Here is a 17,165-nt window from a genome sequence, read left to right as displayed (position 1 = left end):
CTTTAAGACTTTAAGGTTTAGAGGCGAGCAGGGTGATTGGTGAGCCAGCCAATCAGTGAGCAGCCGGCGGGGCAAGCATGGTGCAGACAGGTGGGGGGAGGCAGCTGGAACCGGTTCTAAACAGCACGGTAGATTTGTGGAACCTCTTCTATAGAAGAGGTTAGAACTGGCAGGAACCCACCCCTGGTGTGTGTGTTGTGTCCACTGGATATCCTTGTCCCCTATATAGGCCCGGGATACTGATATTAAAGAAGCTGAGAGCCACTGTTGTTGTTGTTTTTTACAGCAGTTTCTTCGATGTCACTGACTAAAGTGGGCAAGAAGAATTCATCGGCCGAGAATGGGGAATCGGCGACAGTGGTAAGTTTCAAAAGAGTGCTCAGCTGCTTTGTTTTGTATGCTTTAATTATTTGATTGGTTTTACTTGTTTTGCAAAGGCTCTTGATGGGTCTTAATTATGGGCTTCCTTGGCCCAAAATTCTGTCAGGCAAGTGTCATTCATTTTATCCTGCTGTCTATTGCCTATTATCTAGCCTGCCTGTCTTAATGAATTGGTATTGTTTCCACTTTTCTCAATGAATGGGGTTAAAGTCATGTCCTGTCCTTAATCTCCTCCCCTGGAGCTGAATATGTTTTCTTCATTAATAGATTGGCCTGGATTTCTTAATGGGCACAAAATATCCCTCTCTGAAGACTTCAGGCCTCTGCTGGAAGATATTAAGAAAGAGTGGGACTGCTTTCTGTTATTAAGAACACGTTTCTCCGTTTCTCCTATGGGAAATATAATATTCTGCCTCTTTTAAATCTCCAAAATATTTCCTTGCTCTGGGACGGGAGGGGCTTGCCACAGTTTCCCCCTTTTGGGATGGACACACACACACACACACACACACACACACACACACACCTTACTTTGATGTCTATTAACAGGGGAAGTGATTTTGCAGGCTACTTGGGCGGGCTACTTGGGCAAAGGAAAATATACCATGCCCCAATAGCCTGAGAGAGGTCTTCCCACACCATAATAAGTGAATTCTTGTTGGTGGCAGGGACGTGCAGCCAGGGGAGGCAGGGGAGGCAGACCCTCACCACTGTCATCATGAAAAGAAAAAAAAAAGGAAAAGGAAAAAGGCAAGAGATGAGGTCAGGCTGAGCTAGTTGCTCCCAGAGTCACCATGGATGACTCTGCTTAACTGTTTAAAAAAGCCTCTTAAAAAGCGCCCTCTACAGGAGGCGGCAGGAGAACGAGGTGCCTCATCTAGTCTGACTTTATGATCACTCGAGCAGAGCTAAGCAAGGGTTAAAAGCCGAAAAATTCCTGATGTAGATGAATGAAATGAAAAGTAAACTTGGGATGATTTGCTTCAAGAGAGAACTCTTCCCTTTTTATAAAGAACAAAAGAGTGGAACCAGCATTCACAGCAGGGGTGGGTTTCAACCGGTTCGCGGCGGTCCCTGCGAACCGGTTGGTCGCCGAACCCGGAAGTAAGTAACTTCCGGGAACGGCGAAGGGCGCGCCCGCCCGCCCCTGGTCCTTACCCGGTTTTGACAAGTTCTGCGCTTCCACGCATGCGCAGGACACATACAGCGCCTGCGCGATCGTCCAGGAGCAGCTGGAGCGTCGCGCAGACGCTAGTACGCATGCGTGCACCGCGCGCGTGCACGAGGACGCCGCCGGCCCCGTTGCAACCAAACCGGTTGGAACGGGGCGAGAAACCCACCCCTGATTCACAGCCTTCGTCTTTTCTTGATCACTGGAAGAAGATCTTAGTGGGAAAACTGGGGGCTAAGATTGATTCATTCTTATATGTATCAGAGCCAGATACTGCTGTCTCCTCCTGGTCACCAGACACAACTATGGCAATAGCAGTAACTTTGGGTTGATCTGGTTGGGTTGGGTTCCCTTATTAAATCTTACAGCCTCTAAGTTAATGTCCCAATAGCCTAGGATGTCCCTTATACTCCGCTTGCTGGTTCCATGGCTAACTCTTTTCAAGGCTGAACATTTACAATCTCAGAAAACCACAAAGGGATGCGGTAGGATATGAGCAGGGGACAAAGGATCTCACCCCAGCCAAACGTGAATCAGATCTAGATGAAGACTATTCCCTCCGTTTTCACATCTGTCTTGCTGGGCTGCAGAAGGCAGGATATTAAGTATAGCTAAAACACTTCAAATTACTGTTTTGGAGTGTAATAAATATAAGCAAATCTATTATCATAATATATTATATATGTATTAGCCTCTAAGCCACAAGTTCTCCTCACTTATCAACAGTATGCTCCCTCCCATATTTGGGCACACCGGGTGTTTTGGTAAATAATAAAGATAAATAATAATCTTTCTGGGCAGATTACCTTGCAATTAAAAGTTTCTAGTTCCTCCACTAAGTGCCATTACTATTTCATTTGGAGGCGGTATAGCAGAATAAATTAGAGCAGTGTTTCTCAACCTTGGCAACTTGAAGATGTCCGGACTTCAACTCCCAGAATTCCCCAGCCAGCATTCGCTGGCTGGGGAATTCTGGGAGTTGAAGTCCAGACATCTTCAAGTTGCCAAGGTTGAGAAACACTGAATTAGAGCTTGAAAAGATAAGGCAGAGGTCTCAGGTCAGCTGGAATCTGAGTCTTGGTTGTTAAAAATTAGAAGGACTGTGATTCTCCTTCAACTGAAGGTGGATAAACTGGTACCCTGGTCTCTTTGTTCTCAGCCAGAAGAAGACCGCTACAAGCTGATGTTGAGCAAGAGTGACAGTGAAAACATTGCCAGTAATTACTTCCGCTCAAAACGAGCCAGCCAGATTCTCAATGCTGACCCCATGAAGAGTCTAGGTAAAATCCCTTCAAGTGCTCTTTATTTATTTTTTTTCTCTTGGAAATTACCTCCTTAATACCAGTGGTGGGTTTCAAAAAAATTTCCGAACCTACTCTGTGGGTGTGGCCTCCTTTGTGGGAGTGGCTTGCCAGCCATGTGACCTGGTGGGAGTGGCTTGCCGGCCATGTGTTTTCTTTCTTTCTTTCTTTCTTTCTCTCTCTCCCTCTCTCTCTCTCTCGCCTTCCTTTTGTCTGTCTCTTTTTCCTTTTTTTCTTTCATCTCTCTCTCACTTTTTCTTTCTTTTTTCTTTTTTTCTTTTTTTCTTCCTTCCTTAAAGCCCTTAAAACCTGGCTATTCCGACAGGCCTGGGGCTAATGAGTTTTTGCCCCCCCCCCCTCGCATGGTATGGTTGTTGAGTGTTTTAAATTGTGGTATTGTTTTTGTTCGTGTTCTTTTTTTCTTATTTGTACCCCCCACCCACCCCCGACTTGGTTGTGAGCCGCCCTGAGTCCCTCCGGGGAATAGGGCGGCATAGAAATATAATAAACTCAACTCAACTCAACTCAAGTAGGGACCTGAAAGTGGTGGCCAAAGGGGAAAATGGGGAGGGGAATAGGTGGTGGTGGTGGGGAAGGAATTCAAGAGGAGGCAGCTTTTTGCCTTACTGAAGCTTAGAGCTGGGAGGGACCAGCCTAGGGATGGCTTGGATTGGGGTGGGTTATCACTTAATGACTGGGGGGGATTCAGGTAATGACAGTAACAGGGACTCCTGGGATTGCTATTGGTAAGTGATGTGGTCATGTGACATTGCACTTTATGACTGTGTTGCTTAGCGACAGAAATTCCAGTCCCGTGTATTATTGTTAACTGAGGACCACCTGTACATATCACGTAATCGTACAAATTTTTTTAAAAAGACTTTGCACACACAAGCTGAATATAGAACATTGTCGCAAGAAATTTGGATCAATTTCTCTTGGGGAAGATGGACAATGAGGTTTTGTGGTTGATGTTTCTGAAATTAAAACCCTCTTTTTTATTTTCGTTCCCCCCCCCCCTGCAGTTTCCCATAACTCACCTCCTTTACTAAACAACAGCACATCCATGCTGACTTCCAGCCTTATCGCTATTCCTGCTGCCCAGACAGTGGAGATGCCCCAGCCACGCCCCTTCCGCCTGGAATCTCTGGACTTCCCTTCTCCTTCAACCAGGACAAAACGCAAGAAGAGCAGGAACAACCTGAACGGTGACCCCCTCTGACTGACGGAGCCGTTGTCTGCCTGCTGTTCTCTCTGGCCAATAACTAGCTTTCCTTCACTGGCATCTTGTTGGTGGCCACTACTGAAGTTCCAAGAACCCAAGTCTTTTCTTCCCCGTGTGGGAAGAGTGAAAGCAATTAAAAGGTGCTTCCTGAAGAACATTCGTCTGATCAGCTCTCCATGTTCAAGTTGGGACTGGCACCTCATATCGCAACCTCCTCCTTTTGCTATTTTGTACTCACGTGCCCGTGATTCCTCTCCAAATCACTGCTCTAAACCAGCAACAGGAAGGGAAATAGTTCCCAGAAGACACGGAGTGAAAGTTCCTGGCCATAAACGTCTCTCCTCTCCATCACACCACCTCCCGCATTTCCCTTCTCTTTTGTCGGAAGTCCCTGGAAGTGGCAAGATAGCCAGATACATCATTGGCTTCCCTGCTCACTTTGAGCCTGATTCTGCTGTTCCTTTTGGAATTCACGGGAAGAGCCAGAGGACAGACAGGTTGCTACCTCATCTTAAATGGAAGGAATGAGGGACCTCTCAAGAAGAGAAGGCTCCTTGAGTAGATTGGGAACTCAGCTGAAAAGACGGATGGAACCAAAGCTGCTTAATTCGGGTTGTGGGTGAAGAGTGAGTGGTGATTATTACTTCCAACAGGGGAATAGTAATTGCCTGGGAAAAATATGAGTGCGGTGCTGATCTAGGGTGGAGATCTTAAGGATGAGTGTCCAAGAATTACTGTCCCAAGCCAGTTGCAATGAGAAAGTGGAAGGACAGGAGGAGCTGGCTCTGATAGTCCTTCAGAAGAGGTTCTTTGTCTTCCTGGTCATTCTGGCATCTATTAGTGATTCTCCTTCATACATCTGTAGAATGGCTCTTACTCGAGGGAAGAAATAAGTGGGAGAGAGAGAGAGAGGACTCGGACTTTACCTAACAATCCTTTCCCAAATCATCCTACTCAGAACTTTCCCCCAAAACATTACACGTCTCATTGGGTTTTTTTTTTTGCCTTTGGCATTTGGGTACCAGAGTGAATTCTTTTTTCTTTTTTTTGAAAGTCTTAATATAGCCATCCTGAACCCTCCAAATACCGTTTTCCGTGTTTCTTCTGTAACCTGAGATCACTTCAGTCTGGAATCTGCTACTGCCTTCTTCCTCGCTATAGCAAGGGGGGAAAAAACACAACCTCGTAACAGCATCTCTACTGCCACGTCACAGCCCCCGCTTTCTTCTCAGCCGACCAGAGGAAGCTGGAAAAACCAGCTTGTTTCAAGTTGCATAGCCAGTTGCAGCAAAACTCAAGCTTCGGATTTGCACAACAGTTCACCAGCTGAGAATAATAGATCAAGGTTGTTTGGGGGGTGGGGTGGGGGGTGTAGATCACTATTGCTGCCAGTTGTGGGGGATTTATATTTTACTTTTAGACACTGCTCTGTGCTATTGATTTGTTCACATCCACCTTTCCCCTGAACATAATAAACGGTCTGTTAAGACAACTTCAGCTTGATTGCTTCGCAACCCAAGGTAGCCTATTGCTGTCAGTCATCCAACAGGGGATGCTCTTTTGATGATCTGAAAGAAGAAGATAACAGGGAAGGAGAGAGAGAGAGAGTCCTTGCCATCTTCACAGGCTTCTCATATTTTGCCCCAAATATTTAGTGCTCATAATGACATCTTTCTCTTCTTGCCCAACCAGAATGGGAGCACTGTCTCCCCAGAATCTTCTTAGCAGAACAAGGCATCTGCCCTGAGTAGTCTTGGAGAAGAGAAAAATGTCCCGATTGAGGAGTAACTCACTCAACCAAAAGGGTCGTTGAATTGCTAGGATGAAGTTACTGCTGTAAGTCAAGAATAAATGGGATATAATATGGGCTTCCTTGGGGCTTTCTAATTCAGTGGGGTACATCATCAAAATTTGAGATCTGGGTGTTGCATCAAAATTTGAGATCTGGGTGTTGCATCAAAATTTGAGATCTGGGTGTTGCATCAAAATTTGAGATATCCAAGGACCAGTGGTGGGGTTCAAAAAATGTTGGAACCTCTTCTGTAGGTGTGGCCTGCTTTCCGGGTCCACTGGTGGAACCTCTTCTAACCGGTTCGGTAGATTTGACGAACCGGTTCTACCGAATAGGTGCGAACTGGTAGGAACCCACCTCTGTTTCACACCCTTGCAGCATTCCAACATTCTTTGTTGGAGCTATTTTATCAAGATGGGATATTTGACTACCTCAAGAACGCCATAATTGTGGAAATGAGCTTCCTGTTAGAAGTACTATTATTCTGTCCTGCCAACTTCTCTTAGATCGGGCTGCAAGGATATTATTTTAAAAAATAATTGAATAGTTGAACATAGTAATCTATGCTACAATAACACTGTTTAAAAATACTGGCATAATTATAAGTGTTGGGAATGGTTAGGAGCTCCAAATTGTTCAAGAAGCATTGCTAATAGTAAAAATAAGTTACAGTACCCCTGGTTTTCTTAATTTTCTTAATTTATATATTATGCATTACATATGCATAACAATTATCATTTTAAAAGCTCTGGAAGCAAAGAGCAAACATCCCAACAGGGTAGAGAACTGGGCATGAATTGAGCAAAACACTACAATAATGTGAAACTGGGAAGGGAGTCACATTAATATCCATGCTGGCAGTTCCAGCAGCTAATTCTGAAGAAAATCAGAGTAAGGTTGGAATATTCTTTCCTGGATGATTATACCTTTTGCTTTTTAGTTCGCACCCTCCTCCATTCATTCATTGCTTCTCTTATAAATAAGTAGAAATCAAAAGCACATGGTAGTGCCCTGGTACACAGGAGGTTGAGCCACCAACATTGCTCTTCCTTGTTGAATAAAAGGCACATTCATCTCCCAGCAGCCAACTAGAGCTTAACCCATCTGGGCTATTTCTTGACCTGTATCAGCAAAGAGCAGTTCTCCAATCCATGCCACACTCTGTCCTGATGATCTGGCATGTTGTATGAAACAGGGACGTGCAGTCAGGGGAGGCAGAAAAGAAAAAAGATGTAAAAGGAAAAAGGCAAGAGCTGAGGTCAGGCTGAGCTAGTTGCTGCCAGAGTCACCATGGATGATTCTGCTTAACTGTTTTTAAAAGCCTCTAAAAAAGTGCCCTCTACAGGAAGAGGCGGGAGGACGACGTGCCTCATCTAGTCTGACTTTAGGCATTTTATGATCACTTGAGCAGAGTTAAGCAAGGGTTAAAAGCCTAAAAATTCCTTTAAAAAAAGCTCTTGCCTTTTCGTTTTTACATTTTTTTTTCTTTTCATGATGACAAGCAAGAGCAGAATTGAAATCCTCTCTGAAACAGCTGGAAAAGGTACATGTGGGTCGGAGGGAGGGGGAGGAATTCAAACTTCATCCTCAAGTGTGGATCCCTCCCCAAGTGTAGTTTAGCAATAGCAATAATAGCAGTAGACTTATATACCGCTTCATAGGCCTTTCAGGTCTCTCTAAGCGGTTTACAGAGAGTCAGCATATTGCCCCCAACAATCTGGGTCCTCATTTTACCCACCTCGGAAGGATGGAAGGCTGAGTCAACCCTGAGCCGGTGAGATTTGAACCGCTGACCTGCTGATCTAGCAGTAGCCTGCAGTGCTGCTTTTAACCACTGCGCCACCTTGGCTCTTTTTGATTGTTTGATTGCAGGCAGTTTGATTGCAGGCAGAGTCACATTGCCTTTTCAAACACACACACACACACACACACAGAGCTGGAGGGAGGAAGGAGGGGGAGGGAGAAGAAAAAGAAGGAAGGAAACTTTTTCGCAAAGGAGAAAAACAAATGCTGTCACTTTAAATCGCTACTGAGCATGCCTGGCTGTGGAATTCTGGGAATTGAAGTCCACAAGTCTAAAAAAATTTGAAACCCACCACTGTGTCAGTGCCTCGCCAGCCATAAACCTCACCGCACATCACTGGTATGAAAGGTATCCCCTAGTTTCTCTGCTGCACTGCAACACAACAAAGAGAAAGCTTTGGCAACATATTCAATTTTAGCAACCAATTTTCCCTGGGGAAGGAGAATTTGAACTCATGTGCTCCTTGAATGGGGCTTTTGTGTGTCTGTGATGTGGGTTCTACACAGCAGCAATTGACATCTTCAGCTGGAGATACATGATTTCCACACCAGCAACATTAACACTGCAAATATGCACGGCCTTGTTAAGCTTTCCCCACTCTCAGGAGGCAAGAATTTCCAAGGGGAATGCTGTAAAATTTATTTTCCCTTAGGTGAGAGTCTACTTGACTATCTGATGTGTTTGTAAAAGCTGCCACTTTTGTAGATGCTTACGCAGAGCCTGTTGGAGGCAAATAAACTTACAAATGAAGGCAAATCTATGGACTTGTGAGGATGGGCTCCAGCATGAGTTCAAAAGCTGAGAAGACTAAACTTCTGGTCCCGATGATTGATCCAGATTGGATCCTGCAAATGAGCTTCCTTGCAGCAGGGGGCATAGCCATGAAAGGGGGCATCAGATTTGTTGATGAAGCCATTGCATTTATGATGCTTCACCAGTGGTCAACTCAAATCTCCCTTGTCCAGGTCCTTTTTTGCCTCTGCATCTCTACTAGTCACAGGATATAACTCTACCATACTCTGACCAATATTCCATTTCAAAATCTGAAAGGAAGTTTCCAGTTTCGAGGACACTGATATGTGGGAATGTTTGCCTTTCTTGATGGCTGGCAAACCACGTTGAGAATGCAAATATCAACACAGTAATCCTTCCTTAATTAGTGTGCGACTGAGTAATGCAACACAGCACAATTATCATTAACCTGATCCTTCCTTAACAAAGATGGGACAACATCTGGTACGTAGACACATTCCATCGCTCGCAACAATATCTGGTTGTCTATTAACTTACTCAAACATAGCTGGACTTTGCCTAGCTAATCCAATCAGTACAAGGATACTTTGATCAATGTATTAGTTTCTGTCACGTAAACTGTTTTTATGACAATAAAAGGAGAGCCCTCACAAGATGTCGAGAGTGCCTTCATAACCTTCTTCCTGCCTGCGTGTCTTTTCTTCATCACCACAACACTGATATGGTATTGTTAAACCATTGAGAAAATGCCAGTTTTGACTAAAACTGAGCGATCAGCTCGAGGAAGGATTTTGCAGAAGACATAGCCTCCCTCTCATTGAGATAAGGTATGTTGGCATGAAATGAATGCTTTCCATCCTATGCTGGCAGAAAACCTCCAATGTGCTGGAGTGGATCGTCCATTTCTGTTTCCCTCCTCATCACTCTAGGGAAGAGAGAAGCATGCTACGGTAGGAAGTTAGCACCCACCCACTCTCTTAGAAAAATGAAATATGTAGAATGTTTGAATGTTTATTGCATTTGTATGCCACCCTATCCCGGGAGACTCAGGGCGGCTAACAAGCAAGGGGGAAGGAAAATACAAACAAAAGACAAAACAGGCAAGTTAAAAACAGAGCAACAGTCACAACAGTTTAAATGGGGCCAGGAACTCATCAGCCCCAGGCCTGCCGGAACAGCCAGATCTTAGTGGCTTTGCGGAAAGCCGGAAGGGTGATGAGGGTCCGGATCTCCATGGGGAGATCATTCCAGAGGGCCAGAGCAGCCGCAGAGAAGGCCCTCCCCCGAGGAGTCGACAGTCGACATTGGCTAGCTGATGGTATTCAGAGGAGGCCTAATCTGTGGGATCTAATAGGTTGTAGGTAGGTGATTGGCAGGAGACATGCTCTCAAGTACCCAGGTCCAAATATCCTGGGAAATATTAAGAAGGAAGAATATTATATTTTCCCGATTTGAAATGGAGAAACATGTTTTTAGGCAGGAAAGAGACTCTTTCTTAAGCCCCCATTTTCCTTAATGGGCCATTAAAATGCCCAAGCCAGTCTATTCTATGTAACAAAGAGTTTTCCCTCTTCAGCTCTAGGGTGATGGGATTAAGGATGAGAGTATTAGCCCTTTACCCATCTCACCACAGGGCACCTGGAAAAAAGCAATGCTCAACCAAACTTGGACTCAAAACACAGCCTAAGACCTGTGATCGCGAACCCATGGCACGCGTGCCACAGGTGGCACGCGGAGCCATTTTTAAGGGCACGCGAGGTGTTGACCTGTTAGCTGACTTCAGCTTTCTTTTGAGGCTGTTTTCTGTCCTCCGGAAGCCTCCTTTGGGCAAACCAGAAGTTCAGGCTTCCAGTTTGCTCGTAGGTCCGTTTTTCACCCTCCGGAACCTTCAGGGAAGGCTCCTAAAGGCTCCGGAGGTTGAAAATTGGCCCTATGGACAAACCGGAAGTCACAATTCCCAAACTTCCGGGTTTCGACCTCTGGAGCCTTCAGGGAAGCCTCCTGAAGGCTCCAGAGGTTGAAAATAGGCCCTACGGACAAATCAGAAATCACCATTCCCGAATTTCTGGTTTCCACATAGGTCCGTTTTTCACCCTCCGGAGGTTTCAGGTAAGCTCCTGAGGCCTCCGGGGGGGGGGAGGCTGTTTTTGCCCTCCCCAGGATCCTAGAACGCCTCTGTAGCCTGGGGAGGGTGAAAAAAACCGTGCCAAAAGCGTGCAGTGCTGGTCGGAGGGGTTTCACACACATAGCATTATGGGTGTGGCAAGCCTGCACACGATCCCCCCTGTGCTCCCCTGCTTTTGGCACGGGAGCCAAAAAAGTTTCGCCACCCCTAGAGAGTTGCCCCTGAATAGCCCCATGGGAGTCTGACAACCAATCAGAATACATTTCTTACACAGGAACAGGAAACAGAGCGGTGGGACTGAACGGAGAGTATAAAAAACCCAGCAAGCCCCTTCTTTTCTCTCTTTTCTTCTTCACCCAACATCTGGAAGCATGTGATCCCCCTTTTCTGTTCAGGACCTCAAGCCATGTGGTCCTGTCCACCATTAAACCATCTTTCCAAGCAGCCTCCATGTCTCCAGTGTCTTTTTCCCCACTTGGAGCTGAACCCAGAAGGACATTTCTTTCATCAATACAAAGAACCTAGCCATTAAATTTTGTAAACCACAATAATCCTTGTGGATTATTTCACAAATCATAGTTAAAGCCACTTATGAATTTAGCCATTCCCAGGGAATAGGATATAAAATCAAGAGCCTGACTCTGAAAGCTTCCCGTGAAATCCGTGGGGGTTTTTAAAAGCCTGCTTCTGCTTGCACTGAGCCTTCAGAAAGTTGCCCAGGACTTAGTCAGACAATCATTTTTTTCCCCCTCTTTGGTTCTTCTCAGATGAACATTCGAATGCATCCAAACACGTCTCCATTTCTTCATCTTACCCTTAGTATGCTTGTGGCTTTTAAGCCTAGCCAATACAGGCAATAGAAATGAGATGGAAATGTAAGAGAGACGAAGGGAGGGTCGGCAAAACCACAACTTCGGTGCTGTTGTTTCATGATTTGGGTGGTAGAAATCCGCTAGCTGTTGAGTTAGCTTTTGCCCTTGTGTTATGAAAAAGAAAGCTTTTAAAAAAAACAGATGGTAATTAAAATTGAAGCTTTTACTTTACACGTGTATTAAAAGAATGGTTTTCATTGTTCAGTGGTTGTTTTATTTTTAGCCATTAAAATTTCATAGAGATAAAGTCAGCTGAAAGTTTTAAATTAAGCAGGCAATAAAAAAGGAAATGTCAGATACATTAAATCTATTTACTTAATTAATACCATATCTGAGCACCAAGGTTGGAAATCTAAACCACCAGTTTTGCAATCTCCAAACTTGCCTTGTGAATATGCTTACACTGCAGTAAGCCATAACGTGATTTATTTTCTTATGGTTTAGGGTACCACAGAACCCAACAGTTTATGGTTTATTGTTGTGATTCAGTAGAAGTTTGCTGTGGGTTGAGTCGGGATGCAAGATTGGTTCCACCACAAAACCGCGGTAGACTAAAGCACGTGTGACTAAAGCGCGGTGACAAAACCGCACCGTCAAAACCGCGCAACAACAGCGCGCCGACAACACCGCGCTGACAGAAGCGCGCTGTAACATAACCCTAAAAATAACCCTAAACCTAACCCTAAACCTAACGCTAAACCTACCCTAAACCTACCCTAAACCTAACCCTAAACCTAACCCTAAACCTAACCCTAAACCTTACCTTAAGTTAAATCGCGCTTCTGTCAGCGCGGTGTTGTCGGCGCGCTTTTGACATCGCGGTTTTAGCGCCGCGGTGTTGTCGGCACGCTTTTGACGTTCGCGGTTATGTTGTGCCACGTGCAAGATTAGCACTGCAGCTGGGGTTCGTTAGTGGCGTCTTCTGGTGATAAAATGACGGATGGTGCCATGCCCTGGTTGCTGGAGTCAACGTTTATCATTCATTGTTCATCGTCGTGGTTTGTTTGTGAGAGGCACTTGGATAAGTGCTTTGCTTTCTGTAACCCGGATTCAACGAGACACTTGGAGAAGTGCTTTGCTTTCTTTTTGGACACCTGGTTTTGCCGTAAGAGTTTTGTTTTGCATTCTGTTATCTTCTTGCCAGAGACTTCGTTTATGTTTATTTTTGGGCTCGCAGCCAGTCTGAGCCGAGGACTGATAAAGTTCTTTCCTTTTAAGTTTGTCTGCCTGTCGTCTGTTAACGAGCGGAGAAGGGGGGACAGAACAGTTTATAAACCATGGTTTATAGCAGAAACATGCAATGTTATCTGGGCTTGAAAGCCACACAAAGCCTGACATGTTAGAGAGGCATTTTTAAAATGTAGTTCCTGTGACTATATTTTTTTAAAAAAATAAAAAGTTCAGGGTTTTTTGTTTTAATTTACAGTTCATTAAAATGATTGTGTAGGTGTATCAATCCAAGGAAGGCAGCTTTCTAGAAAGCATAGGAGCCAAAAGGCGAAAGGTGTCAACTTTTAGGGTGCCCAGAATGCACCCTAGAAGGGTTCTGTTAATTGCTTAGAATAGGCACGCATAACAAAGAAAAACAACTTTAGAGTTTCATGTGTTGTAAAAGAAATTGCCTACCCAGGCTTAATCCCACTTAAATGAAGAAAAAAGAACCAGTGTGATGTCATTTTATCCTTTGATCTGGAAGAGAGGAGCATAAATTATCCTGCAAAAGGAAATGCTTAATCTATTACACTGCAACCCTTGGGGAAGTTCTAATGACACATACATTTAGGGTAGGATTGTACAGGTTGGTCACAGTGTGTGATTCCCAAAAGATGTTTTTTGCTTTACAATCATTGTTTATGATAACCATCTAACACACACATTTTCTGATAACTACTGCTAGTCTGTGCAAGAGATGTTAATAACTTGTCCCCAGTCAGGCCAGAATCAACTTCTCTCCCAAGAATGGAATTTAGACTGATTTCTTTAAAAATATATTTTTATTCTTTTTAAACAAAACAACACATATAAAACAAAGGAAGAGAAGAAAAACACAACAACTTTCCTCCATTTCATCAAGCATGTCGTTTGGTTACAAGTTTTTGTGCATCAATCCTTAAGATTAAGATTAACATCACTGGTTTTGCATTAAATATAACTGGATATTTCGCTGTCATTGAGCATTATGTGTTCAAATTACCATTAATATTCTTTCATTTGTAACAATCCTTATTTCCTTGAATTCATAATTATCTATCAAATAACAATGCATTTTTAAAGTGTTATAATATCACCTATCTCCAAGGAGAAAAGGCGGAAATTAGAACAAAGAATTCCCATTAATTTATAATATGCATTCATATTTTCAATTGACCATAATGTCACCAATCATCCAGAGTACCAAAAATTGTTTTTCATTATTAATTATAAATTCATATAGTGGTTAAGTATTTCAGATCATATGTATATCAATCGGAATTTAGACTGATTGAGGAGGATTTTTTAAATCCTAAATGACACACAAATATAAGCTTTTTTTGGTGTAACAATATCTTCTGGGGAATTCATAAAACATTCCAGGCTAAAACATGTTTATTAGTCAAGTGATTGTAAGGCTGTTTCCAAACTAAAGGCTTTACTGTAGAGCAGTGGTGGGTTTCAAAAAAATTTGGAACCTACTCTGTGGGTGTGTCCTCTTTTGTGGGAGTGGCTTGCCGGCCATGTGACCTGGTGGGAGTGGCTTGCCGGCCATGTGTTCTCTCTCTCCCTCCCCCCCTCTCTCTCCTTTTGTCTCTCTGTCCCTTTTTTCTTTCATCTCTCTCTCTCACTCTTTTTCTTTCTTTTTTCTTTTATTTATTTATTTATTTATTTCTTCCTTTCTTTCTCTTTCTCTCTCTCTCTCTCTCTCTCTGTGTGTCAGTCTTTCTTTCTTTCTGTCTGTCTGTCTGTCTGTCTGTCTGTCTCTCTCTCTCTCTCTCTCTCTGTGTCTGTGTGTCTGTGTGTGGCAGTGGTGGGTTTGAAAAATTTTTGGAACCTCTTCTGTAGGTGTGGCCTGCTTTCCAGGTCCACTGGTGGAACCTCTTCTAACCGGTTCGGTAGATTTGACGAACCGGTTCTACCGAATAGGTGCGAACTGATAGGAGCCCACCTCTGCTGTAGAGCACGGCTGTTAAATGTCAGGAATTGACATCATCTGTATCTCTTGTCAAATGCTGCGTAGCGAATGTCTAGTCAAAGTTCCTTCTAAGCTCATTCTAAGGTCAGCGTTCTGAAGAACATTGCTGTCTTTTCCCCTTGCTCCAGCCTCTTCTTGAGATGGGATGGTCTTAAAGTGGATCCCTTCATCTCTATTGAATTGTTTTGGTAGCAGGTGGGTACAGAATTGCTGAGCCACTCATTAAAAAGAGTGGACAATTTAGCCTGCCAAGCTCCAACCCTCAGATCAGGGAACTGAGGGAGAGGGTCAAGCGTAGACCCAGAGCAGTGGTGGGTTTCAAATTTTTTTTGAACCTACTCTGTTTGTGGGAGTGGCTTGCCAGCCATGTGACCTGGTGGGAGTGACCTGAAAAAAAGCAGAGTCTGCATTTGTGGGGAAACCACTAGGGAGGAAAAAATTTAATGCAAGCAGTGATCATTTAATTACCAGGTCTTTGGTCTATTAATTAATTTAATTTGTTTGCCACCCGTCTCACTGCAAGGCTTTTAATTCTCATACACCCATTTTAAGCAAGGGTTAGAAGAATGTAAGCAGTGATAGTTTTGGGTGTTGCCTTAGTTGCTTTGAAGAAGAAATACGAACAACCGCATCTAGCCAGTATAAATAACAACTAGTTATTAAAATGCAAGAAACGGCTTCTTTAGACACAGGTTCAAAGAAAAGTTCCACTGCCTGGGAAAATAAACTCGGGGGCAATTCAACTGCTATCAGGAAACGTTCCCAGCTTTGCGTGGAATGGACCAAACCTCAGTCAGCAAAATTCCAAGCATAATCCGATGCCCTGTAATTAACTGCATTTAAGCATGTCTGTGTAATTTTACATTCCATACAGATAATGGTTCATGGTCCGTGAGTCCAGTGGTCAATGAACTTTTTTCATAGCATTGGAGGCCAATTTTTAAAATCTTCATTGCTTCGGATAGGGCCTGTGAAAAACATCAGGCTTCTGGAGATCCTTCTCAGTCATTTGAAGTTGTATAGAACAGACTCCACCAGAGGACTGGAACTCCAGTTAAATGATAACACAATCATGCTGTGAAATAAATTAACAAGGATACAATGAAAAACTAATATATCTATGAATTGAATACTTTAGAATTTTCTGCTTTAAAAAGGATAAGGATAATAACGATTTTATGTATACTTGATAGAGGACTGGTGATATAATGTATAACGTTAAGAACATACTACAATGATATCTTTTTGTTGATAAATAATCTTAATAAGGGAATAATGGAAAATTGGTATATATATATATGTATGTATGTATGTATGTATGTATGTATGTATGTATGTATGTAGCGACTATTTAGAATATTTTGTTGAAAAATGAAGGAATAAGATTTCTGTTTGAATGTATGATGTACAAGGATAATAATGAACATAAGCATACCTGATAGTCGATTGGTGGAATTATGCATAATTGAAAATAGTGATATACAAATATAAATGGTTGGTAAAAAAAATTCTATCACATGGGATTATATAAAGATTATCAAATAGACAATCAAGAATGTAAGGGAATCATGATTTACTGGAAAAAAATAACACTAATTGTAACTGAACATATACTGTACAATAAAAGTGAGGTATTTAGTTATACTAGATGAAAAATCTGAGATGGTAAATATTATTCGAGAATATGGATGTTAAAACACCTGTAACCAAACGACATGCTGTATGTGATGATGTTTTTTTTTGTTTTGTTTTGTTTTGTTTTTGTTATGGTTGTGTATATGTATTGTCTATGTAATAAAAAAAATTTTTTTTAAAAAAAGAGGACTGGAACTCCACTTTATAAGATAGGCTACATTAACAGAATCTTCCAAATCCAATTTTCTTCTTCCCCCTCTTCCTCTTATGCAGCAGTGAGCCAGGGAGGAGTCAACCTGAGTCTGTTTCTAATATTACTTCTTTCCAAGAGGACTCAAGGAAAGTTTCTCCCCTCTTCATCTTTCTGATAGCTTCGGAACATTTCCCACAAAGCAGAGGTGGGTTCCTACCAGTTCGCACCAGTTCGGTAGAACCGGTTCGTCAAATCTACCGAACCGGTTAGAAGAGGTTCCACCAGTGGACCTGGAAAGCAGGCCACACCTACAGAAGAGGTTCCAAACTTTTTTTGAAACCCACCACACACACACACACACACACACACACACACACACAGAGAGAGAGAGAGAGAGAGAGAGAGAGAGAGAGAGAGAGAGAGAAAGAGAAAGAGAAAGAGAAAGGAAGAAAGAAATAAAGAAATAAAGAAAAAAGAAAGAAAAAGTGAGAGAGAGATGAAAGAAAAAAAGGAAAAAGGGACAGAGAGACAAAAGGAAGGAAAGAGAGAGAGAGAGAGAGAGAGAGAGAGAGAAAGAAAGAAAGAAAGAAAGAAAGAAAGAAAGAAAGAAAGAAAGAAAGAAAGAAAACACATGTCTGGCAAGCCACTCCCACCAGGTCACATGGCGGGCAAGCCACTCCCACAAATGAGGCCACACTCACAGAGTAGGTTCAAAAAATTTTTGAAACCCACCGCTGCCACAAA

At 43.0% G+C, this 17,165-nt stretch overlaps 1 protein-coding gene across 1 annotated transcript in view; it reads left to right on the top strand.

Annotated features, from left to right (window-relative positions):
- KIF17 (kinesin family member 17) overlaps positions 1–5,409 on the top strand; it is a 37,687-nt gene extending 32,278 nt beyond the window's left edge. The window contains exons 12-14 of the mRNA XM_087710944.1: positions 287–360; positions 2,712–2,832; positions 3,879–5,409. Of these exons, the coding sequence (XP_087567070.1) occupies positions 287–360; positions 2,712–2,832; positions 3,879–4,075 (392 nt within the window). The 3' untranslated portion in view covers positions 4,076–5,409. The remainder of the gene's footprint in view (positions 1–286; positions 361–2,711; positions 2,833–3,878) is intronic.
- The last annotated feature ends 11,756 nt before the right edge of the window (positions 5,410–17,165 follow it).

Source organism: Thamnophis sirtalis, unplaced genomic scaffold (genome assembly GCF_051295495.1).
Source record: "Thamnophis sirtalis isolate CommonGarterSnake01/CBP01778 unplaced genomic scaffold, rThaSir2_p1.2 scaffold_3, whole genome shotgun sequence".
NCBI lineage: Eukaryota > Metazoa > Chordata > Lepidosauria > Squamata > Natricidae > Thamnophis > Thamnophis sirtalis.
Note: the sequence above shows the minus strand (reverse complement) of the source record. Positions and strands in the feature narration are given on the sequence as shown.